A 25,710-nucleotide genomic window follows, 5' to 3' on the forward strand; every position below is an offset into this window, starting at 1 on the left:
TGCTTTAGAATGTGTAGTTTAAAAATGTTGAAATATTGCTTTGCAGCTGTAGGTTTACTTTGCTGCAGGTTTAAGACAATTATTTCTCTTTTAGCTGCCCAAACAAACTAACCGTTTATTTTATTACATAACAAAGTCAAGAAATCATCTGCCAGGTGCACACAGGACACAATGTTAGTTCTAACAGGGAGTTAGAAGATGCTACAGTTAATAATCAGCACTTACACGGTACACATTAGTAGAGATAATGGTAACACTACTGAGACATTATCTCCAGTCCAATAGCTGAACTGGGTGCAAAAGTTGCAGATGTTACCAGGTCTAGTGGTACTGAGCCCACTTCTCAGCTCAGTGAAATGAAATGAAAAAGTAATAGAGCATTACTCTTGAATATATATCGTCTGCATGGGTTCTCTCTGCGTACTCCCGTTTCCTCCCACAGTCCAAAGATATGCAGTTAGTGGGTTTATGTTAAATGGTAATTCTAAATGTGAAATTGCCCATTGGTGTGAATGTGAGTGTGAATGGTTGTTTGTCTCTCTGTGTTAGCCCTGTGACAGACTGGTGACCTGTCCTGGGTGTACCACGCCTCTCACCCTATGGTACCTGGGATGGGCTCCGGCCCTCCCATGATGCTGAATTGGATAAGCAGAAGGAAATGGATGGATGTTTTATGTCAGTATCATATATAATATCAGACTTTACTTTTATTGATTCAAAATGATTTAATGTTTTGACTTGCAGTTTTCTGTAAAGTTAAATCAAAAAAGCAGAAAATCACAGTTTTATTTAGAATATTGCTGTTTTTTGTTTTTTCAAGTCTGCTTGTCTTTACTTGAAAAAACTCTGAAAGGCTGCTTGGTCTTATGCTGAAAATAACTTCTGATATGATATCCTTTTTCTGCAGCTTTGAGGTGATTGATTTTATCTTTCTCCTCCAAGTGAAACCAGGGCCATAATGAACCTGTTCAGGAAGGATGCCATGACCTCGAAGAAGGACAAAGAGAAAGAGATCCAGTATGAGGACCCTCCAGATGGAGGCTGGGGCTGGATGGTCGTGCTACATTGCTTCCTGGTATGCGTACCACTGTTTTCTATAATCTCCTTTTTCCCCACTAAATGTTTATTTATATTAGATTAGATTAGATAAAACTTTATTAATCTCTCGGGTGGGTTCCTCCGGGAAATTCGGTTTCCAATAGCACAGCACCGACAGAAGTTACAGAATGTGAGCAGAATACTGTATATACACATATATAAATACAGAGACATATATAAATAAAGAGTATACAAAAGGGATAACTAGAATTACCTGAAAAGTTTCTCTCAGAGATAATATATCTGTCATTATCTGTATATTTTCATTTGTGTCTGTGCAGGTAAATGTCCTCGTTATGGGCACCCTAAAGAGCTTTGGGATCTTCTTTGTGGCGTTCCAAGATGAGTTTGGTGGCTCTGCAGAAAGTATCAGCTGGATCGGTTCCATCATGTCGAGTCTGCGTCTGTCTGGAGGTTCAAACTGAAAAAAAAATCTTTTCCTTCTATTGCATCACCTCTTTAGCTCTTCATTTTCCACAGCCTGGAAATTATTTTCTTGTGACTTACTGTCTCTCCTTCACAAAATGTATTTAATAGCCTTTTCTGGTCTGTGTGTCTGCATTTAGCTATTTGCCGTTGTGATTCTTCTCCTCTCACTTCTGTAGCGCCCATCGCCTCTGTAGCATGTGCCAAGGTGGGAGTCAGAGTGACCTCGATTACCGGTGCAGTGCTGGTTAGCGGAGGCTTCCTGTTGAGTATATTCGCCAGCAGTGTGGTATTCCTTTACATCAGCATGGGAGTGATAGTTGGTGAGTTTAACTAATTGCTAAACAGTAAAGTACCTTGATGTTGCTGTTTCCACACGAACTCTAGTAACCAGACACAACTTCTGTGTCGTGTTATTAATTTGGAAAACCAACCTGTGTGTCCCTGTGACTGACGCAGTGTCGGATAATAACCTTGTTTGCTCCTCTCAGGAATGGGGTTTGCACTACTGTATCAAGCCTTCTCAGTGGTCACAGCGCTGTACTTCCGAAAAAGGTTAGCAACGGCATATGCTATTGGACGCTCTGGGATGGGTTTGACCTTTGCTCTCGCTCCCTTCACTCAGCTGCTTCTGGACCAGTATGCTTGGCAAGGTAGGCAGGACAAATTTTTGTGCCTATGTGTAGAAAAACAGACCATGGAAAGTGATATTTTACATCCTGAGCTCTCTCTGTCATGTTTAGGAGCCATGTTGATTCTCGGTGGTCTCATGCTGAATCTGGTGGCCTCTGGCATGCTGCTGCGACCCATCAATGTAAAGCCACCTGTTTCAAACCCTACCTCCTCTGCCATCCAAAAGAGTCCTGCTGTTTCTCTCAAGAGCTCCTCAGAAAAGGAGTACTCCAAGAACTGTTTGAATGGGTCCACTCACGTTTCCAATGGCGTCTCCAAATCAGACTCTCTTCAATCCCCTCCTCCCTCTCATAGGGACACCGTGAACGTGGGGGGGCAATGTACTCAGGGACTCCAGGACCAGTCAGTGAACCCTGAACTGACCAGACTGGTCCTGAATGGAGTAAATGGCCATGAGCCCCATCATGACCTGGGTCAGTGTAAACCCACAACTCCAGATTGCTCAGCGGAGCTCAATGGCAGTATGAATGGGTCCACGATTGTTGGATTTTCCTCACATGCAAGCTCGCCAAGTGAGGTGACTGTGACAAAAACCAAAGTACTGGATTTCTCTTTGCTGAAGGACCCTTTCTTTTGCATATACACTTGGTCTTTGGTCTTCAGTCAGCTTGCCTACTTTATTCCCTATTTCCACCTGTCTGCGCGGGCCAGAACCCTGGACATTGATGCCATGGATGCTTCCTTTATCATCTCTGTCGCAGGTAAGGTTTATGTTGGCTAATACATTCTATGTGTTACTATAATCAGCATTTAATGAGTAGTGTGATATTTTGGAAAATAGAACTCTCTCTTTTTTTTTCGGTCTGTGCTGTAAATAATTAGCTAGAGCAATACAGCTTATGGCCTTCATGTGGTCTGCAGTCATGGTGAGAAGTTTTGGCAGTGGGACAAATTTTGTTTTTATACACTTTTTTAACTATCTCTTTACATGTTTCTGTGATGTAGTGAAGAACAATTACAAAGATTTGATAAGTTTCAAAAACATTTATTTGAAAATAAATTTTAAAAAATATTTTAGCAATAGTATATAATATAAAATTCATATAAAAATTAAATTAAATTATTATGAAAACACAATTTAAATAAATATAAGCCATCTAAAGTCATCTATAAAGTTGATCAAAAGCTACAATTATTATAGGGTTTCTGGGGTCCAAGCCTTTTTAACATCACTGTTGAATTAAAGGTTAAAGATATAAAAGCAGACAGTCACTTGCAGATTACAAGATCACATCTGTAATCTACAACCAGCAGCCCCCTTTTTAAAGAGGAGTCATCAATATCAAGCTTGTTTCCAACTTAATGATAAATATTTATGTGTAATGTTTTACCAAAAATGACTGTTTCTAATCCACTTAACTCTCGTGCCAATGAGAGAAACATTTGCAAGCGTCAGTTAATTTACAACACTGTTGCACTGTTGCATGACTCCTAACTCGTTTAAGCTGGATCAGTGTGGGAAATTATTGTCTGGTTGTCTTCTGGAAACAACTGGCAGTATTTCAGGGCTTCCAGTGTGTAGTTACAATATCTAGGCTACGCTGGCCATGTTTCAAAACCATTTAAAACAAAACAAATAAAATTGCTGATAGTTTTGAGGTGGCTTTTCGGAAAAGGTTTCCCGTCTGTTGTTATCCACATGGACTTTTAACGTACATGTGACCAGTGCCAGCTCAGCTGCTCTGTAGTACTCGGACTACAAAAAGAACTAAGAAAGCTTTGGTTTCCAAAAATGTTGCTATTTGCTTACAGGTTGTGCATGTTCATATGCAGAATCTCTGTATGTAGGTGAAAGTAAAAGTGAATTTTTTGGTTTGATTCTGCAGTACTAGAGTGCTCAGACATCCTTAACTTTATGACAATAAGAGTCAAAGTATTTTCATAGATGTGACAAATTTAGAATTAAACAGCTATGTCTTATAAAAAATAACCTTTAGTAGTGACCTTGTAGTATTAAGATGAAGTTCCAGTTTTTTTTCAGACTGAGTCTGAGAAGTGATGCAAAAAGTGTTCAGTCAACCTCCAGCCATTAATTATTTGTGAGCTGCTCAGACTCTGCAGTCTTATGTAATGGATGTTCTTACATAAAAGCTGAACTTTGGTCTACTGGCCAGGGTGGGCGGGTTCAGCAGTGTGCCACTGATGAGGCCACTCCATATGAACAGAGAACAGCATTAACATTATGCACACCATGCATGTAATTCTGTAGATTTATGAATAACTGCAAAGCTCCATGTGTGATTGTTTTTAACCACTTTGTTTTATAATCTGTCCACTGATAATCAATAACTGTTACCCGATAGAGACTGTATTAATATTAATGAAAGGCATACTTTAGCTATAAATAATGGCACATAAGTACATCTATTATTGATTAGTGTAGTAGTGATAAGGGGTTTGAGAGGAAAAGGGGTATCAAAAAATCAAACTTCTTTTATATCACAGCTCTTATGTGATAACAAAACAAAGGTGCATTTGTTTGTTTGAATTAAAGCAAAACTTTTTGTGTACAGTTTTTTTATTAGTGTCAAAGTCATGCATTTTGAGCTTTCAGAAAAAAAGCCCATCTTTGTTGTTTTAAAACTGCCTGTAGCCAATCTGTGTCAGCATTAGGGGTGGGAGAAAGGATCTCAAAATTAAATCACAGGACATCTAGAAAATGTGATGCTTGCAGCTTGCAGGCAATCACATTAAATGTAAATTTTCCATCCTTAATCGGTGAGCTGCTGTCACTGATAACCTAATTCAAAGTGTGACTATACTATAACAATAATGCAACAGCAGCATATAGCACAATAACAGTGACTCAGCTTTAATGAAATATCAGCACAAAAGCCTGTGTTGTGTTTTCCCTGAATATTTTAAGTAAAAGTATAAATAATAACTGCTGAACACATAGTTTAACAATAACTAAAGTGACGTAGTTTTGTGACTCATAAGGAGCTGCATAATATTATCACAGCATATTTTCTATCTAAAAGGTTTTATCTTGGCTCAAGCTTTTTCACCATCTGCTTAAAGCCCTGCTCTTCCACCATGTAAACCACATCTGTAATTTCCATCTACCGTTTGCTCTTCATGTCATATGGAGAGCAGCTAGCAAGTGGTCCAGTGACACTCACTAGTGCTGAGTGATACTGCAAATTTCGTTTTTGATCCATTACCAAGTAAATACAGGGTCAGTATTGCCAATATCGACACCGATCCTGATACTTTTAACCCATAAAGGCAGCTTATTGTATGGGCTAGCAGTGTGTCTGATAGCAGTACTATTACTGGTACCAATACTGTCAATATCTGGATTAATCTGCCCACCTCTTACACTCAGCAGAAGCATTTGTTTACATCAGAGTCACACATTAGCACAATTAGCTGCTAGCATCTCCTACTTTTCGTGAAACAGTGGGAACAATTTTCTTGCACATTTTGCAGAGTACTATGCTTTGTTGGGGGTTATTGCAGTAGCTCCTTTTTAGGTACTAAATCATCACTTGAGCCTGTGACGCTCTATATATCTTTTAAATCATATCAAAATTGATACCGTGATCATTGTGGATTAAATGATGTGGCACAACTCTAGTCAGCATTGGTATGAAAGAGCAAAAAGGTTCAGACATTTGTCATAGTGCATACTTGAATTCTGATTTTTAATTTTTAAAAAATTTGTTATGTGGATTGCGTACTCACCTTAGAGAATAGAAACAAAGTAGCGATCCTATCTTTCTAGTATCAGTTCAGTACAAATATTAGCATTGGTATCTATAGTATGGAGTCATTTGCTTAGACGTGAGTAGCACATAATCAGCTGCTACCATCTCATACTCTGTAGCCTGCTTTTTTGTCCTTAGTGGTGAAACAAGTTTGTTGTTTCCACATTTAGCAAGAACAATTTTCTTGCATACTTTACAGGTGACTGTGCTTTGTTGGTGGTTATTGAAGTAGCTCCTTTTTAGGTAAACATTTGGCAAACGTGGCATTACGTGTGAATGTGTGTGAATGGGTGTGTGAATGGGTGGATGACTGGATGTGTAAAGCGCTTTGGGGTCCTTAGGGACTATTAAAGCGCTATATAAAATACAGGCCATTTACCATTTACCATTTACTATAGTTTTGTTCTCCTCATATAACTTTTAAATCTTGTCACAATTTATGTGGTGATCATTGTGGACGATATGATGTGGCACAGCCACCTAGGCAGTATTTGTATGGAACAGCAGCTTTTGAACTGGAGCCAGATGCATAAAATTACAGAATATATGAAGATTAACTGTCTGTTAAACCAGTTTTTGTAAAGTTTGTTAAAGCTTTAAGGCCAGAGTATAATAGTCTGTGGGTTTACTCAGAAGAGCTTCCAGAAAGCAGCAAGACAGGTTCTTTTTTGTCAGCCACGTTTTTTCTGTCACTTTTTCTGCTCATGTGCTGTAATGGTGGAGAAAGCGAGACAAAGCTAAAGAGATGGGGTGCCGCTCACACCACAAAGCTACCATCCCAATGTCCCGCTGTCCCTCTTTCTCTGACCCAGTGCTTGTCATTGAGGACTATTAACTTGGCTTGGTTAGAGAGGCCACTATCGTCCGGGTCAGTGTTTTCGTCAACCCTCAGTCACCAGCACTGGAACGAACCACAGTCGCTAAGCAACAGCTAATGGAGTAAAGTTGTTGGCGTGTTGACAAGTGGGGCTCCCAGTTTTTTGTTGTTGTTGTTGTTTTTTTTAATTTTGGAGCTCAGTCCTAAAGTAGCTGATACTTTGCAGAGAAGCTCTGAGGCAGCAGTGTGTACAAAAGAAGAGAGGCGAGACGAGCCAGCAGCAGTTTCATAGAAGCTGGGAAAACCAACATGCCTTTTATAACCCTTTCGATTAATCTTCTGACAAAATGGCCATCTTTATGGCCAAAAAACTGGCATCTCTGCCCTGCACCCCCACCCCCCATGGTCCGTTAATTCTCAGAGGCATTCACAAATGTCTGTACCTGGTAGTACTACTAACAGAACTGGTCAAAACCAGTGTACCGCATGAACTTGGCTTAAGGTGCTACTTGGTGAAGCCTAATTTAAATAGCAATGTGCTGAGTTTGAACAAGAACAGCTGCAGAGCTGAATCGACCTGCTGAGGCTAAAACACACAAACAAACTCACAACTTGTCAGTATGCAAGCAGGAGACACTGCAGGATATGTCTTGGATCACAAGAGGAGGACACATAAACAGTGAACAGCTGCCTCATGTCAATTTTCTAACCTCCATGGAGAATGCTGACTTAGATTCTGTCATATAAGGAAAGCACAGATGTTCGATGATGAGGCATTTTATAGTCTATTCTTTCACTCGTTTACTGTTGTTACTTAACATCTGCATGTTAATTAATGTAGATTAATGTAACATTTATTCACATTTGCTATAAAGACTGACATTGTAAAACATAAAGTGGGAATTTAGCTCATATTCAGCAGGATTTTCATATCATGTATTGAAGTTGAGAGTTGCCTGCAGCCTGTGGAGTTGTGCTGCGGAGGCTGTGCAAAGGATGGATAATTCTGAATCCGTATAGCACCAGTTTGTTTCATTGATTAATTGCTCAGCACTGCCTGCTTGTAGCTATTCCTGCGACGCTCAATACACCACTGCAGTTTCCACATCACCTATCGCGTTCCAGTTGACCTCAGCAGAGAGCAGTCCATATCTGCCCAGTCATCATACCCGAGTAGAGCAAACAATCAGTCAGATGAGAAGAAATGCTTAATAGGTAGTTTGCTTATTGTTGCTGGTGTAATGCAGATGTTAACAGGTCGGTGTGTTGCCACCCACTGTGCCGGTTACACAGTATTCTTGTGTCGAGAGAACAGGAGCAACAGGGAGGTTGGATAATACTGACCTATTTTATTTAGTTCAAAGCTTCCTTCTCCTCACAGTCTTTCCTTACACATTTACAGAGACACACTTCACATTGAGAAATGCACTCACAGTTCCTCCTGGCGTTGTTTTCATTAAGCACATAATAATTGCATCAACCTGTAACCATAATCCTAATTCTCAACACCAGAGTTGACACAACAGCACAAAACACAACAACCTAATTGTGGGAATAGAAGAAAAATCAGGAGACACAGTTCTGTTCAAAAGTCTTCAAACCACACGTCATTTATTTATCTGAAAAAGTATTGATAATGACCAATCATTAAATAGCTCCAAAGCCTAAAACAGATTTTGTGCTCCGTATCTTAGCTCCATGTCAACCATCTACATTTGGCTAATCCAGTGTGTTACTCCTGCTGTTGATGGACACATGTGGACAAGTGTCAGTGTAACAGACTCGATGATCATCTAGTTCTGCCTCGGCTCCTTTCTTTTGAAAACTGAGCTTGTAGATGATTTAACACTAAAGTACAGTATATAAAACTGCTGATCATTTGGTTTGTGGACAGTTACAGTCCTGGTTTTTGGTCGTCATCTTTTTGTGTTTTTTGTGGGGTGTTTTTGGCTTCTTTGTTTTTAACTGGGCATAATCATTTTAAAGAAGAATGTAGAGCTAGGGAGTTCAAACAGCTTACAGTCCTGCAAAACTAGCTTAATTAATACTTCAGCTTGAAATAAAATGAATTGTAAGCTCATTTTATTAGCAAGACAGGGATTAATGCACTAACAAAAACAGCCAACACCTTAAAAGCTTTTTTAGAACATTGAAAAAAGAACATTACTTACCTGCCAAGTGGCTACACCCGTATGTATGCAAGATTTGCATACTAGTTAAATGGGTAAGTTGGCAGGCATTATGATAGGGATGCCTATTGAGACTGAGTTGCTTTTAAAGCTATCTTCAACTGGATCTTTGTGAACCAGAGAAACTTCCTTGTTACCTTTATTTTACAACCACAACATTCTAAAATGTGACTCGTTTTATTCATTGTTAACACTCTCTTCTCCTAATCCCACTTAAAGAGAAACTGCTGTAATGTATTCATCAGTATAAACACACAAATCAAAAAGGGGCCTATACACATTTATATCAAAATTTTAAGTTGTATAAAAATGCGTCTTTCTCATCCACTTGTCTGTCCACCTTTGCCTGTTACAGGTATCACAGAGACCATCGCCCAGTTGGCCTCGGGCTGGGTGACAGACAGGAATCTTTTCCACAAGTACCATTTCCACAAAGCCTACCTGATCTTGTGTGGCTTGGTCAACCTGCTTTCCCCACTGGCAACTTCTTACATCCTGCTGATGGTCTACGCAGTCTTCTTCGCCATCTTCTGTGGCGGCTACATGGCGCTGTTGCTGCCTGTTTTGGTAAGGGGGATGCATGCATCTCTTTGGAAACAAATAACCTCAATTATCTGTTCCCCATGGTTTCAACACTTTATAAGTTTTTGTAAATCTATATATAATAATAAAATGAAATATATAAATACATAATTCAAAAGACCATCTCTGGAATAGACGTGTCATTTAATACATGTTTAAGATGAAAAGGCTCAGTTGGTGCATGTGCAAATAATCAATTCTAATCTAGTGTCCTTTAGTCAGTGAACAACAGGTCAGTCTGCAAGGCTGTGCAGGTATACCATTTAAACACTGATGTCAGCATGCTGATATGACCACGGTGATAACAGCAATGCTAACGAGTGTATGTTTTTAAATTCTTGAGTATGAACAGAGCAAAATTCTCCAAAATACTCCAAAAATACTTGGAAATGACAGAACCAGAAAACTAAAATGTTAATCAACCTCGATGAACAAGTCACGAGGTTTAGACAATGTTTCATCCATGCAATAGGATTAGAATTGTTGCTTTGTTACACGTTGCAGGAAAAGATAGCTCAGTGTTTTTCCTTTTTAAAGAAAATGCATGAAAACTAATAATGGTGGTTAAACACTATAGATTCAGTGGTATCTTTGGAACAAAACGCAGGGTGCTCTCTTAGTGTAGTTTGACTTTTTACCAAACTTGCCGCTATCACCCTCACTATACTGTTAGTCTCTAGTTCATTCACCTTGCAAAGTCAACAATATCAGATTTGTCTGGCATTTTAAGGGCCATGTAAAGGTGAAGTGGCTTAGTAATATCACTATGTCCCACATGGAAAGAAAAACTTTGAAGCAGGTGGTATGAGATGTTTCCTAACTGTTATGGGTGGATCAACACATTAAGTCAGCGGGTATCCAGTGTCTTATAGATATATCACCCCTCAAGACAAAAGCATGAGCACACATACAGTTTGACCTCACTTGCCAAAGGTATGGTCTCAAAGGTCAGGACATGTCTATGGGCTGAAGGGATGACGTCCAATTCTTCTTTTTTTTTTAGAAAATCTGACTGGAAGAACCAACAGACAGTGACAAACAGATAAAACCAGCCTGCTGATGTAAATCACTTATTTTCCAGGCAAAGGTTTTCTAAGAAAGGAAGATCATAGCAGTAATCTGTAATTTATTGATTTATGAACTAAGAGTCTCTCCAACATAAAGTGCTTATGTGAAGAATGCTGTCACTAGTCAACTGAGCGGTTTATCAGCGCAGCGGACTATACAACAACTAAATGCAGCTAAAGCTTTTTTTTTAGATCAATAATGTTTGAGGAGCAGAGTCATGCTGGGGTTATAACAGATATAAAGGCACAATGCAGGTTTATCTTTATACATCTACAGTACAGTGCAAAAGTTTATTTCTGTGTCTTGAGCAAGTTCTCCATTCTTTCTGAAGGTCTTTCAAAGTTTTTCGTGGACATTGGCTGATTTTTAACTCATTTTCAGTCCATTTTGATCTTTTTTTTATTTCTTTTAGTAGCAAAAAAGAAAACAAAAACAAAATTATCTACACCAGATAAACAGTATCTGATAGTCATGTCCATAAGAAATAAGAAAGAAAAACAGGAAAGACCTGACGCACGACCTGAGAGATGCATCTAGCTCCTGAGTTAATCATCTTCTGTTCACTGAGGCCTCATCAGGAATGAGCTCTGTGGCATGGTGGCTGTCAAGAAGCCATTCTTAAGGAAGTGAAACAGGGAGAAAATGATGAAATATGCCAAAATATGCAAGACCTGTACTGAAAATCAATGTCATGAGGTCTTATATAGTGCTCAGTCCAAATTTGACATTTCTGGTGCAGCTCATCACCAGTGTGAGATCAGGAGAGAGGTACAACAGTATAACATGGTGGAGGCTCTGTTCTGGTTTGTGACACAAACAGACAGCAAAAGTAGATCTTAATAGAAAAACATACAGTCAGAGTTTGGACTCCCAGACCTCAACATTATTAAAGGAGTGTGGAATCATCTTGTCAAATAACAGAACAAAAGGCATCCAAAATCCAAAGAGGAGCTTTGAATATCCTTCAGGAAGTCTGGAGAACTATTCCTGAAGTATACTAAAGAAATGACAAGAAAGCTTATCCAGGTGTGTTCAGGCTGTGCTGAAGAAAAAAATGTGTTCTTACCAAATATTGAATTTCAACCTTGTTAGAATTGTACAAACTGGTTTTGCCTTATGTACTGTGCATGTCTGTTTATGCGTTTGATTCAATTATTTCACCTGTTTCCCATTTTCCATTTTTTCATATAAAGAAAAGATGGGGGCTCAAGACTTTTGCACAGCACTGAAGGTCATATTTGCTGTACATGGAAAGGAAATTAGGGACTGCAGAAATAAAAGTGAAGCATTTTTTAAATACATTTTAACACATATTCCATTATTTTCTATCGTTATCTGGCTAAATGTTTCTAGCTTCCCGCTTTATTTAAAACTGCTGTGCTCTCAAAGTGTTTGTTGGAAAACCTGTAGTAATGTTCATGGTTTGTAATCCTGCAGAATGGACTGTTTAAAATGCAAATAGATGGCAGTGACAAGTGCTTCATATGTTGTTTTGCCCCGCAGGTAGATCTCGTGGGGTCGGAGAAGCTCAATAACTCCATGGGCTTCTCAATGTTCTTTGTCGGCCTGGGCTGCCTCACAGGACCTCCTTTGGCAGGTGAGTGATTCACATCATGGAAAACATTCAAGCATGTGCTATCTCACTTTTCCAAAGGTACATAATGAGAAACCCATACTGTAACCCGTAACCATATGTACTACATGTGTATGTGATGTGATGATAGCAAAGATGTTACGTTTGTGTTTGTGTATGTCTGTGTGCTATTTCTGACAGGGAGTGAATGAATGTGAGTCTCTGTGTTTGTGTGTATATATACGTGTGTGTGTGTGTGTGTGTGTGTGTGTGTGTGTGTGTTCGGGGGTGGGGAAGGGGGACAGTATGGGTTGACAGACCTTATTATGCACATATATGTTTGTATGTGTGTGTATGTACATATTTTCCTGGGGCCCTGAATTCCTTGTGGTGCTTCCCAAATGTGTGTCAGCCTGTCTGGGTGTATGCAGTCACTGTGGAGTGTGAAAACTGAAACACAGGAGAAAAACAACCTACAGTCAGAGCTGGCCTGGAGACATCGAGACTAACCGGAATTTCAGTTTAAGGAAATGTATACAAAGGTTACTGGGTCAGATTGCATTCTTCATGTCAAACCCTTAGAATAACAGCGATGTATCCATGGTAGGTTTGAGAGAGCAGTTTTTAATCTGCTTTGTAAACGGTATTATTGTTACACTGATTTTGCAGCGTAAGATTGTTGCAGAAGTACCAGTAACATCTGCCTGTGTGCTCAACTGGCAGGCTGTCTCCTTAAATATACAAAATGCTGAATCATAATGCAGATATAGTGCCCTAGATTTTTTCGTCTTCATGTGTGTGAGCTACTTCTAGGAAAAATAAATGTATCTGGTAACATTTGGCCCACGTTAAAGTGAGAGGCCTTGAACCCACTCACACTGTGTGGAGCAATCCCCACAGAGGAGCTTATGGATTTCGGGAGTTTTAAACGTGAGTAATGGCCCCCTTTAGGGCCGTATGGAAATAGCATGTGGCTCTGTTTACTATCCCTTCTGTTTAAGCGTTTGGCAAGCCACGGCCCCTGCCTCGGGCTGTAGGGTATTAAAAAAAGATGTTTTCATTTTCAAATATTGCAGTCAGGATAAGCCCTCAAACTTCAGATGGCTGTGTAATGTGGTTACACCTGCCTTTCTGCTCCGTCTCATCTGCATTCACTTTTTTGTATCAACACGGCTTGTGTAAAAGAAATAAATACAAATACAGGAATGAAGAAAGTAACAGTTGAGTTGCTTTGTAGTTTATCGTGAAGTCATGACCCTGTTTTTAAAAAAGTTGGTATGCCTGCTTAGATTGTAAATAGAAAATGAAACAAGCATGAAACATATCATCCATTGAAAATGATAGCTTTTTGGAAGAAAGAAGAAAACACTGTATTCACAGATGAACACACAGGCTCTTAACGCATCCTTGTGATCTTTGTGCTTTCTAGGGTTCTTATATGATTACACTCAGACCTACGACTGTTCCTTCTACCTGGCGGGGCTCTGCTATCTACTCTCCTCCCTCTCCCTGTTTATGGAGCCGCTGGCTCAGCGCTGGAAGGCCAAGAGGAAACTGTCCCAGGCCAAGAGAGCAGAAAGCAGCTGTAAGACCAATGGCTGCTTCACCCCTGACCGCCTGCAGAACGGCGCTGTGTAGGAATTAACTCCAGGGTTCGATCTGGAACCAACGCGCTCACGATGACAGGCCTGCCCACTGTTCACCTTGGACTCCAGCTTGAAGTCGGGACCTTGTCCGTTCAATTCAGCAGGAGCATAACGCGGGCTGCACAGGAACATGATGTTTAAGAACTTACAGTAGTCGGGATGTGGATGAAGAAAAAAACGACTTTTCTGAACCTTCAAAAGCCAAAATGTTAGTGCTCTTCAAAATACTTTATCCCCCGGTGTTCTGATGAGAGGCACACCGATTCAAAACTGGAGAAAATCCTTGCGTACAACACCTGCCACAATTTATTATACGCACATATGCAAGCATAACTTATTGAGAGAGAAACATAAAACTGCACTGACTCCGCAGAAATGTTTTGTTGCTTATTATACTGCTCGGAAAGAAGCTATGCAGTTGAACTCGAAATCCTGTCTTCTGTCGAGTTTCCTTTCTTTTTTTGTAATGATCCATGGAAGCACGCATCCATAATAAAGTACCTTTTCACCTGATGTCTTTGGGAAGCTTTTACCTGTATCTGGTAAACATTACTCACTGATATGCACTTTGGGCCAGCTTGTGATTATGCTGCATGCCATTTTCTCAAGATAGCCGAGATACCGAGCAGCCGTATTATTTCAGCCTGCGTCTGTGAAACAATGCATAATCTGTGATACGAAGCCAAAAAGCCTGCATTGCTTCTGCAGTCTAACTGAGAAAATGTATCTCTTTGCTAAGTAGATTATTGTAGGCGTGTGTTTTACTGGTGTACTCACTTTGAGACTCGCAGTGGCATTCTTGCATTTTTCCAAACACTTTTTTTTGTCCGTTGAGTACTTCAGCATCTTTTTATAATGTCACAACATTCAGTGTTGTTGACCTTCTTCTCAGATGTTTGAGCATCATGCTTTCAGGTTTTTTTCCCCCACAGAAATTGTTCTGCTGTGCCTGTCACCTCTGGATATTTTTTTTTTTTTTACCACATTCATACTCATTTTCAGTTCCCCAGTTTGTCATACCTTTCATGGCTTTCCTGGAGTCACATGAGAAGTTTTATGCTTTTTAGAGCCCAGGAGTTTTCATGGGTGTGCATTGTGCCGTGGGAGGGTCTTCGGCCAGCTTGAGCATTTAAGGGCTGCAGGACGTTCGCATGAAACGCAAGCTGCTTGTGGGGCGTTCACTTACCCCAGCTCTTTCACTGTTGTCATGCAAAGTAGCCCTTTTAAAGCTTTTACACATCAGCTCCTTTTAGCAGTAAATGCATCTGCTGAAATGTTTGTCCCTTATTTTTAACTGACATTTAGGCTACTTTCAGCACTGCAGGCTGACACTTTAACTGATTCTACTCAAATGTCTATTGAACTATTTTAACCGACATTCAGCTGCTGTCATTACTCACCTAACTTTCACGCCGTAGTCTTCAGCTATCTTTAGTGCCTCAATTTCTTTTTACTGCTTTAATCATTCACTATTTGTTTATAACTTTCTTCTGTAACACTGCAAATGATTATTCAGTTGCTTTCTCCTGTGAAGTAACTGGTTTTACTGGTTAGTAAACTGAGAATTCAGTGGCAACACTTTGATTTCGCCTAACCTCCTTTCGGTGCTTCAAATTCAGTTCAGACTTACTTCATCTTTTTTGATCACATAGGATATTTTAATCTGTTACACAGTGATTACAGCTGCAATCTTCTGCACTATTTTCTTCAGATTTTTTTTTAAAATGTATTAAATTAGAACCTTGGTCGTTTCCATATATAACTATAAACTACCTTTCTCCTTTTCTAGGTCACTGATTCAAACATTCAGATGTCAGTTACGTTATCTTTAACTTGTCAGCACACGCTCATGAGCTGTTCTATGCAAATGCACAGAGAGAGAGACTTTCCTTTGGTAAATGCGCACACAAACACACGTTTTCTCCTCTGCAACTATTACCAGCTCCTGAAAGCCTGTTGTTCAGTTAAGGTTTCAGTGTTTTCTTTGTCGCAGTTAGACCGAGGAGCGATGGAGCCGACGAGCTCCCCTGAAAAGCAGGATTTTTTTTGTTCTGTTGTGTTTGTTATTTTGTCATCCTTGTACGTCCTTGTATGTTTCTGACCAACTGTGTTGATGGTGTAATGTTGACTATGTAAATGCACAGTGCCACAAGTGGACTGTTTAAAACTGTTGCCCAGTCTTTACAGTGCCTGCAGGCAGCCAGTGAATGGCAATGCAACTTCTAATGATATTGTATTTGTACATGGGAGTCATAAATCTTTTTTTTTTAATGTAGAGAGGGTTTTGTTTTGTTCTTTGTTAATTTGTTTTCAATGGACTCCTTGTTTTTCACCACTGTTTGCCTTACAAGGTAATGTGTCTTTTACTAACTTCCTCCGATATCAGCCAAAGATCACGTTAGAAAAAAACCTACAACTTGAAGCTTATTGCTGGTTAAAAATGTACGTATTTTAAACCACTACGATCACCCACTATTCAGTTATTTTTAATTGAATCATGTGCTTTGTTTTGCTGCCCTCTCGTGGCTGAATGAGGCTTTTGCTCAAAGAATGCCGTCTCAATTAGTACCAAATTATTCCCCCTCAACTCGTTTTCACAATACTGAGCGAGGCTCTTTGTATTGTTTCTATAACAGCAGTCATGCACAAAGGCTCTTTTGGCTCACGAGTTGCATTCACCATCAGTATGCTTTTGTGATTTAGCTCCACTGACTATTTTGTACTATAATGCATCTTTTATGAAAAGTATTTGATGCTTTAAAGGTAGATTTGGGTTAGGGATCATTTTACTTGCTAGTTATCTGGATATGTTAAGAAGCTGTACACTTGAACAGTATCTTTAATTTGACACAAACCACGTGCTGTTTGATGACATTTGATCGGATGCTTTTGTTGCAGCAAACGCATTAATTCAGTGAGGTACTTTTTTAATTCCTGACTCTCACTCCTGGATTTTTTTAACTGATTGACTTTAGAAGATATGGTTAACCAATCATAGATTTCTGGTTCTAAGCCAGTAGAGTTCATTTTTAAGCTTTGTAACAGTGTGCAGGTCAGCTGTAATAAACTGATGTGTACCTCAGACTGTTATTGTGTGATTCAGATGACAAACTAACACCAGGCCAAGAAGCACAAGTTTTAACAAATAAACTTGTTTTATTGATACATTATTAAGACGTGCTAAATAACAACTACAATCATTTTCATAAATACCAGATTTTCATTTACAGCTGCCACAGGTTTCATGCTAATATACCGATACTCACAACATGTGGGGTACTTACTGGAGATGACACCTGATGGTGTGTCGAGTATCCTGGGAATAAAGAGTTGTCCAGTTGAACCCTGAGAGGAAAAAAAATACAAACATGGTTTCACTCATAAAGGTGTAAAATTATTACAAACCTCAATGCTTTAAACTGTGTCAGTTAAAAAAAAAAAAAAGACAGTAATAATAATAACAGAAACAATCATAAAATGCTAATAAGCAAATTGGTGCTTAATAGTACAACAAATTACACTGCAGTCAGCATGGATACTACAAGTATGAATATGTGGTTTTTGTGGCCATAACAGCAAATCAGATCATCTTTTAACAATAATGCATTAACAAGGATATCATATCATACCTCTGTCTTAGAGATTTATTTTGCAGTGTTATACTTCACTTCAGATATTTGCAAAAATACTTATGTAGAAAAGGGTGTTTGCTAACACCGATTGCACAAAATCATGTAAGCAGTGACACTTAAACCACACTCAGTACATTTGGATGATATACAGTGCTTAACAGACTTTTGACTGCATGTGATAAAAGAAGAAAACACAAATATTTTAGAAATCTGTCTAAAACTTGTTTAAAACTAAAAATTATGTTATGTTTGCTTTTTGGTAAACAACTGAATTCATGTTTTTATGTCCAAATTTGAGAAGTCAGAAATTAATCAAGCATAACATTCAACCACTAAAACTATTTTTTCTTAAGTGCACACTGGTGGATTAACCATTACAGAAACATAAAAAAATATTATGTTAATTACCAAAACTGTTAATTTAGTTGTGGCATGGACCTTACATTGGGTGGTGGTCTAATAAGGTGAATCGGTTTCAGCAAATAATCTTTGAAATGTGTGAATCTGCAGAATTCCTTATCTCAAAAAGTTAAAAACTTTACACAACCGTGATTTGAATAATGTTTCAATCTTTTATATTTGTGCAGATTTTTGTATAATAGGGAACATTTTATTAAAAAAAACAAACAAACACAGGAAAACATTACCAGCTATGATCTTGCTGCTGATACCCGTAAGATACATTAGTGTACAGTGATACCTAATAACTTTACTGCACTCTGCTTTTCATTAAACAGTGTCCTGTTTGACATTATCTGAGCTCACTGTTTCTGTTTCTATTCACACAGCCTCAAAAAACACGCACTGAAGTTCTGACCACAGACTGGACGGTTTATTTTTATTAGCTTCAGCTGCTCTATGTTGGATTTAGAGGATCTGGGACTAAACCTCTGCAATCAATCAATGAATTAATTCTGCTTGTTTTTATTAACTGGAGACTATAATCTAATAAAGGTTTCTGTATGCATAATCAATAATATTATGTATGACAGAAAGTAGAGTCTTAGAAGGAACTACAGTGAATTGAAACTGGTGGAAGAGGTATTTACCAACAAGTATTAAAATATACAGATTATAATTACTCATTCATTGGTGTCTGCATCTCTTTAATGTTTCTACTGGTAAAGGTGGGGCTTACATTTATTCCTATAAATCAATGAACTTGTAATTTAGTAAGAGTAATTAAGATCTGCACAGGAATCAGTAACTACAGGTTTCAAATGCAGTTGAGTGAAAAAAAAAAATGGTCTCAGAAGTACTAGTGTGAGTATATGGATACATACTCAACGCACCTCAAATTTCATACTAAAGTATTTGCTCAGTAAATGCATTCATTTATCACCAATGCTTGAAGCCATCTTTTGCCACACCATAAAAGAATGAGGTCTTTATAACTGAATTTGTACCAGTAACTTCACAGAGCACAATATTAGTGTTGCCTTTAGTGCCTGGCAATCAGTGACATGATTGATCTTTGAAAGAATGATATTGATCTGAAAGCTGCAGAAACAATAGGCAGGATTTTGTACGTGATCTAACCAGAGGTGTGGCAGTTGTAGTAGCCTAACAAGCAAAAGTTCCCACATAATTTGCTAAATTTTAATTTGCAATTGTTGATCATTTGGCACAGACTATCTTTTTATTTAGCTTAATCCTAAAACTGCTGATGGTCAACGCAGCATTGTATTCTCATTCTGTCCTACATGGCCTTTGGGATTCATGCCAATTGTCATTAAAGAAAAATAACCCCAGTAATGAAAACCAGCGTACTGCTGTCCATTTGTTATTGGAAAACGTGAGGTGTTGACACTCAATACTCACCACTGCTGCCAAAGCCAACGATACAGACCTGGCAGGCAGCACTTGGTCACCTTACTCACCATCGTGCTGTCTCTGTACAGCAGTTTTAGTGATAGCAGCTCTGTATGGTGTCAGGTAGATGATGAGAGAGGAAAGCAGGTGCTCCGTGGTCCTCAAGATGGCAATGTTTCTCTAGTGAAGCAAGGGCTCATCCTCAGCACAGAACACAGCATTTGCTTTCACACTAACATGACTATAACGGGTTGTGGGGGGAAACTGAAGCTTTCTTTCCTCTTTTTTGTGTACAGCGGTCTTAAACTTATAAAAGGGAATTGTCAAAATAAACAAGTCTCCTAGAAGAATTTGGGGAAGTGGTGAGGTGCATCGTAGATTCCTTCCAGCGATGCCAAAAAGGGTAAAGGATTAGGCCTGCTTGTGTTTCAGCTCCATGCAGCAGCAGCAGACCTCGGGTGATGACGGCATACGACTTCAGAAAAGCAAACGAGCTTCCTCACTCGTCTCCTCGGAGAGGGTTCAATCAGAGGAGAACACAAACAATATTCCTAGCTGAGGTTTGGCCCAATCCTCTTCCCTGATACAAACATTTAGTCAAATCAACTCATATAACTGGGCAAAGTGTAATAAAGACAATCAGCCCAGTGGTTCAGCTTGGCCTCTGCAGTGAGAGTGACAGCATGAACTGTAGATGCTATGGAAATTTCAAAGCAGCGTCGCCCACAATCTCCCGAGTGGAGTGTGCGACGGAGGTGATGAGCTTCTCTCGCCTCCTATTCAGACCCAGGAACACTGCACATGAAACCTTTAGAGTAACGACCACAGGAGACAACAGGATACTGGCACGTGCCGTCACTGCAAACTGGACTCTGGCTCCTCGATCCTGATCGGTCGTTCGCATGCCAACAGGAAACAGTTGAGGACATAAGCAGGGATCGTGAGGGAGGAAGTAATTTAGGCAACTTAGGAGGTCAGAACTGGCCTGCAAACAAGCAGCAATCCTCACTTGAAATGGGGGTCTCTCTTCACTGGTGCTAAAACTGCAAATCGTCTCCCCTCTCGTGTGCAGAAACAAAATTTCAAGTGACAACTCCTTTTTCGAAACACAATAAGGTACGGGCAGCTCGTTTCTTCAATTCACTTCCATCGAAGAAACATGTTTCCCTTCAAATGAACAATTTATTGATAATCGGTCACATTAAGTGCCCAAATGCACTTGCAGGTATGTGAACAGCTTCGCATGGGCTCTACGGATTTTCCTTCCCCATGACATCAAAGTGTACATTGCTCAATTTTTCCATTTAAAACAGAAGTCATCACAGGTGCAGATGGGCTACACAACTTAAAAGCTGCCTCATCAGTGAGGACTCACAACCACCAGGGTGCCTTCTCTGCAGAGGTTTTCAGCTCTGTGCTCGTCTCCTCAAGAGTCCAAAGCCGCAGTGGGTGTGATTTTCACATATACAACAATTTTCTTTTTTTCCCCACATATAAATGTTTTCAATACATATTAAACCAAACTCAGCAAATTATAGTGCATGGCAGGTTATTACTACATGGCAAAACTACAATGGCAAAACAAAACAGGGTAAGTAGGCCTTGGGGAAAAAATAAATAAATGTTGGCAAGCATGAGTGAAATACAGTCAAATTTAGACTGCTAAAATAAAATCAACATTAACTGTTAAGATACCTCTAAAACTAAAAAATTGCACAGACTTACTTACTGTACAAATATTAGGTTTGTACTGGCATATTTAATATTATCATTATTATTATTATTATTATTGAAGGACCTACTGGTCTTAGGTAAATAAATGAAGCAGTCTGTCAAATCAACACAAAATCCTCTAAGCTTTTTATCCATTACTATTATACTTTTTCATAGTTCACATTTTCACAACCATTTCTAAAGACAGGGATGCACAAAATAAAATATTTTGTGAAAAAAATGTTAGCAACTGTTTTTTTTTTGTATTTTTTAAACTACACTATGTGTAATGGGCTGTTCCCTTGAAAATAAATTCACATCTGTTAGTATTCAGCGTTTCATACAGAGTTGACATGACCATTTAGCTTTACCAGCGGACACACACTGAGTTCATTGTCTATCTTGCAATTTTGGCATTCCAATTCGGAGTACAAGACAAATACTCCTAAACCCAAACAACAAACCTGAACATAATCTGTACTTTTGTTCCAAACTGAATTTTGTAATGCATTTAAACTGAGCTGTATCGGCTGTATCTGTTCACCCAATGTTTTCCAGTTTTCATAATCCACTGCGACAGACATGCGTGAGCATCGTAACACTTAAATGCATTGCACAACTCTTCCTCAGTGAACCACACTCCATTCGCCTGACTTTTCGTTAAGGATGAGAATATATGAGAGATGGGACAATGCTGTCATGTGGTGGGTGAGAGAAAAGTTGTGCAACATGTTTTGACCTTGAAATGTAACCAGAGATAGTTCACCAACCCTCTAACACACAAAAAAAGAAAAGAAAAACAATTCAAATCAAGTTTGTCTCCCTTCATCAAAAAGTGGTAATAGTAGACATATTATTGCACTGTAATTCAAAGCTTTGAAAAAAAAATGTGTTTTCTGAAAGCCTGGTGCAAATATCAGGGCAGGAGGTTGACACAATAACAGCACCTGTTTGTCTAATGCATTACATTATAATAGAAACATGTCTTCTTAAGCTTTTTCCGTTACTGTTAGCGCTCTGTGGAAGGTGAGGTTTCAACACTGAGAGTTTGTGGTTCGATTTTAAATGGAGCTGTTATTGTGTCCCCTTCTTAAACTTCTAACTCTCCTTTTTCTTTTTCCTTTTTTCTGTTGCAGACCTGGATGGCTAACATTTTAAATCTGTAAATGAACTACAAAGAAAAATATAGTCTGCATGACTTCTCTGTTCATAAATTAAGCTTAAATTAAGGTTAAACTTTAACCGCTTTACAGAATTTTGGCTAAATGACTGCAGATTTATAATTGTGACTGACACCTCTGAACAGTAACTTCAGAAACACACATACTTTTAGCTTTGCAGGGGGGCACTGTTTGTCCTTTAAGTGGCTTACATGGTAACATAACACTCAATAACCATACTAGTGTACTCCATGATGCAGAACACACAGCATGCAATAGTTACTGACATACAGCAGATTTTTTTTTTTTTTTTTTATTCCATTTGAATTTAGTGTAGTTTGTTTCTTTAAGATGCTCCGCGGACCACAATCATGACTAGATAGTCCTCTTCACTTTTTGCCAGAGCTTTGGCAGAGGAATCCAGGAACTGCTGGGAGAAATCACAGGGAGGGAAAGCATGAAGAACCCCTGTGTTGTCTTTATCTCTGCTTCCTCCCACAGGCAGGCTGATGACTCCAGCTGCTTGTTTTTGGTTGAGGTAGGACACCAGGTTGCGAAGCGGCCGCTGAGTTGAAGCTGCAGGGTCGGATGAAGATGTATCCTCTGTGGTGCCGGGGACCGCCAACAGGATTGCGTAGCCGCCCGGACCTGCCACCTTGATGCGCCGAGACACCTCGTCGAGCTTGGGCTGGTCCAGCCGGAGTCGCTGCGTGATCTTTAGCTCGCTCACTCGCCTTCCTGTAGCGCTGTCGACAAGCAGGTCGCTGGCGACGTTGTGGTCTCCCTCCAGCAGGTGCATGTTGGCTGGAAAGTTGCTGTTCTTCAACAATAGCATACCATGCCACGCCAAACTGAGTTTGTTGCCATCCGGCTTGGATGGCTGGCCTCCCTTTGAGCTGCTCTCAGAACGTTCTCTCTTGGCTGGTCCTTTGCCACCATCGATTGCCTTGCGCTTGCGCTCTCCAACTGCTGAAATAATGTTGCTTGAAAGTCCCTTATCAGACAGACTCTGGCTTTTGGGCCTTCGGTCTGACACACCTCTTTCAAGGCTGTTGTGGCGTTCTCTCGCAGGAGAGGCTCTCTCGCCCCGCAGGGGGCGTTCTGAGTCACTAAAGCGCCCTCCATCTCTGCTGCTGCCTCCAGGACTGCCATCTGGAGAAGCACGTCTGCGTCTTACTGTCCTCTCAGTGCTATCAGGGGAGTGGTCTATGTGGCGTCCGTCCTCCAATATGCGCCGCTTTCGCGCAGGCTCTCGCCCCTGCAGCTCTCTTTCCAAAGACCAGGGCTCACGAGTTCGCCTCTCACGGTCCAAATGCTCCAGAGGCTCAAAAGGTGAGGCACGTACCCGCTCACGAATAGCAGGATTGGGCCAGTCAGTTCCAGGAAACAGCTCTCTCTCCCTGAAGTGAAGCGGCGGTGGAGTTCGTTCCCTGACCCTCAGTGGCTCAGGTGTGGCACGGTGGACAAATGACTCAGCCACCATGTCAAATGGTGGTATTGGGAGAGGCTGCAGGAACTGCTGCTGGTAACGATGCTCAGTGTCTGCAAAGTCCACTCTAAGTCTTCTCTCTGGGCCTCCCAGTGGGAAGCCTCTCATGTGTGTGCATGCTGCTTGTGCAGCATCTAAACTTTCATACTGAATATAGGCCCAAGTGTCCCCTTTTCTGTAGTCAATGGTCCTTATAGTGCCAAAGCGATCAAATTCTCTTGCCAAGGCAGCTAAGGGAACCCACGGTCCAAGACCACCCACCCACAGGCGCGTGGTCGGTGTTGCTTTCCCATAGCCTATCTTTATGGGATTGCGGCCCACTATTTTACCAGACATGCTAAGCTTAGCACGATGAGCCATGTCAAGATTCTCAAATTTCAGAAATCCATACGTGCTGGTTTGCCCCCGTGTTGGTCTCTTAATGTCCACTTCTGTTATGACTCCAAACCTGTCAAAAGCCCTCCTGAGGTCTGCTTCTGCAACAGTTATATCCAGATTGCCTAAAAACAACGTCCTATTAGCTCTTTGGTCGTCTTCTGGGGAAATAAAATCCTCTTCCCGGAAAGCTGCCCGTTCTGCAATGAAGGCTGGGCGTGCTCTGGCTTCAAACAGAGCGAACTCCCTATCCCGCTCCAGTTCTCTCGGCAAAGGTGGTGGTGGGGGTGGAGGAAGCCGTCCCAAGGCTAGCTGCTGCAGCCGGTAGTCTCTATATCCCAGCCCGGTGGGCGAGAGGGGTCGCTGCAAATGTCTGTGGCTTTGAGCTGCACCGTACAAGTCTCTCTCCACCGGAGACCGACTTCGCCTCCGGTTGATGTAGACCGCCTCGATTTTCAGCGGCCGGTCGTACAGCACCAGCCGTCCCCTGGCGTGCTTAGCCGCTCTGGCGTCCTCCGGCTTCCTAAAATTTACGAAGGCTATCCGCTCGTCGTTGCTACGACTTATCTTGACGCTCACATCCCCAAATTTTTTAAATTCGTGAAAGAGTCCGTCCTCGATGTCCTCGTCGCTAAGCTGAGTGCCGAGGTCGCTGATTTTGAGCGTTTTGTACTCACTCTCTGTGCTGGGCGGCTGCAGCCGCGGCTCACCCCGGGAGGTGGTCCTCGGTGAGGCTAAATCCAGCGTCAGGCTCAGGTTGTGGTTTTTGCCCACGGAGCTCGCTGCAGCGGCGGCGGCAGCTGCAGACTGACAACTGTGATTATTTCCAGTCCGGCTGTGACCGTCGAAATCTCGGTCTCTTTTTTCCCCGAGGAGACTCCGTCTTGTCGAGCCGCCGTCGCTTTTGGACGAACTGTTTCCATTATTACTCCCACTGGAAACGGACAGAGCCCCCATTTTCTTGCTGGTCGGATGGCATCCTCCCCTGTCTCGAATATCGTCCAGGGCCCGGGAGCGTTTTTTAATCGGCGACCGCTCTTTACCTTTCATTTCGGCCCACTCGGTGTCAACCGTCGGGACACTTGCTCTTCCTTGGTGCGATATTTTCTGCAACTTAATGCAGAAATTTACTGAAGTGAAAAACGGGTTTATTCACTGACCCTGCGGCAAAACAACAACAGTCGCCATTTTGTAAAGATTAGCTCGAAGACCCACCCCTTCATTCTGATTGGTTAGAAAGTGGGTGGGAAACTTTAAAGCGCATGTCAATCACCCAGCGGCAGGCACTATAATTTTATATTTTCTTAATAAATTAAATTGAGTATAAAATAACAAATAAATAAATAAGTTATCGAAATTGTTTGTGTTTGTTTAAATATAAACGTAAATATTACTTTATTTGTATTTTGCATTCCTTTGAAATTTCAGAAAAGCTTTTACCTTATTAAGACACTTGCATTGTCATATTATTTTTTATTCTGTTGAGCTGTATGCTATTCTACTTATTTAAATAAAAGTTAAATAAAAGTGGCCTATTTGTTAGGTCTAAATGGCTGCACCTTAAGGCTTAAGATAAATCTTATTCCTTATATCACAACGCCAGTTTCTGCTGTCCATCCACTGTTAACTGTAGTATAATACCGTAGGCAGGTTTCTTAAGAATATTATTCATTTCGTTTTTCCCGGGAGGTGAGATGACTTAATTGCGGTGTGGAGGCGAACAGATA

General features: G+C 40.5%; 2 protein-coding genes across 8 annotated transcripts in view; one reads left to right on the forward strand and one right to left on the reverse strand.

Annotated features, from left to right (window-relative positions):
- slc16a4 (solute carrier family 16 member 4) overlaps positions 1-17,241 on the forward strand; it is a 32,042-nt gene extending 14,801 nt beyond the window's left edge. For 6 of the 7 annotated variants that reach the window (XM_019349933.2, XM_019349932.2, XM_019349934.2 and 3 more), the window contains 8 exons: positions 943-1,075; positions 1,380-1,512; positions 1,704-1,847; positions 2,016-2,177; positions 2,268-2,918; positions 9,289-9,500; positions 12,087-12,180; positions 13,586-16,884. In XM_019349933.2, coding sequence (XP_019205478.1) covers positions 959-1,075; positions 1,380-1,512; positions 1,704-1,847; positions 2,016-2,177; positions 2,268-2,918; positions 9,289-9,500; positions 12,087-12,180; positions 13,586-13,794 — 1,722 coding nt within the window. In that variant the 5' untranslated portion in view covers positions 943-958 and the 3' untranslated portion in view covers positions 13,795-16,884. Of the gene's footprint in view, positions 1-907; positions 1,076-1,379; positions 1,513-1,703; positions 1,848-2,015; positions 2,178-2,267; positions 2,919-9,288; positions 9,501-12,086; positions 12,181-13,585 lie in introns of all 7 variants that reach the window. The other variant, XM_019349935.2, reaches the window with a different exon arrangement.
- Positions 16,518-25,212, reverse strand: rbm15 (RNA binding motif protein 15). The gene has a single exon (XM_005478145.4). The coding sequence runs from the start codon at positions 25,031-25,033 to the stop codon at positions 22,466-22,468; it is 2,568 nt and encodes an 855-aa protein (XP_005478202.1). The 5' UTR covers positions 25,034-25,212; the 3' UTR covers positions 16,518-22,465.
- Between the last annotated feature and the right edge of the window lie 498 nt (positions 25,213-25,710).

This window comes from Oreochromis niloticus, linkage group LG20 (genome assembly GCF_001858045.2).
Source record: "Oreochromis niloticus isolate F11D_XX linkage group LG20, O_niloticus_UMD_NMBU, whole genome shotgun sequence".
In the NCBI taxonomy this organism is placed as follows: domain Eukaryota; kingdom Metazoa; phylum Chordata; class Actinopteri; order Cichliformes; family Cichlidae; genus Oreochromis; species Oreochromis niloticus.

Bases quoted from the DNA above. Each gene is read 5' to 3' on its own strand.
- rbm15 (XM_005478145.4), bottom strand. From the start codon at position 25,033: ATGAAAGGTAAAGAGCGGTCGCCGATTAAAAAACGCTCCCGGGCCCTG.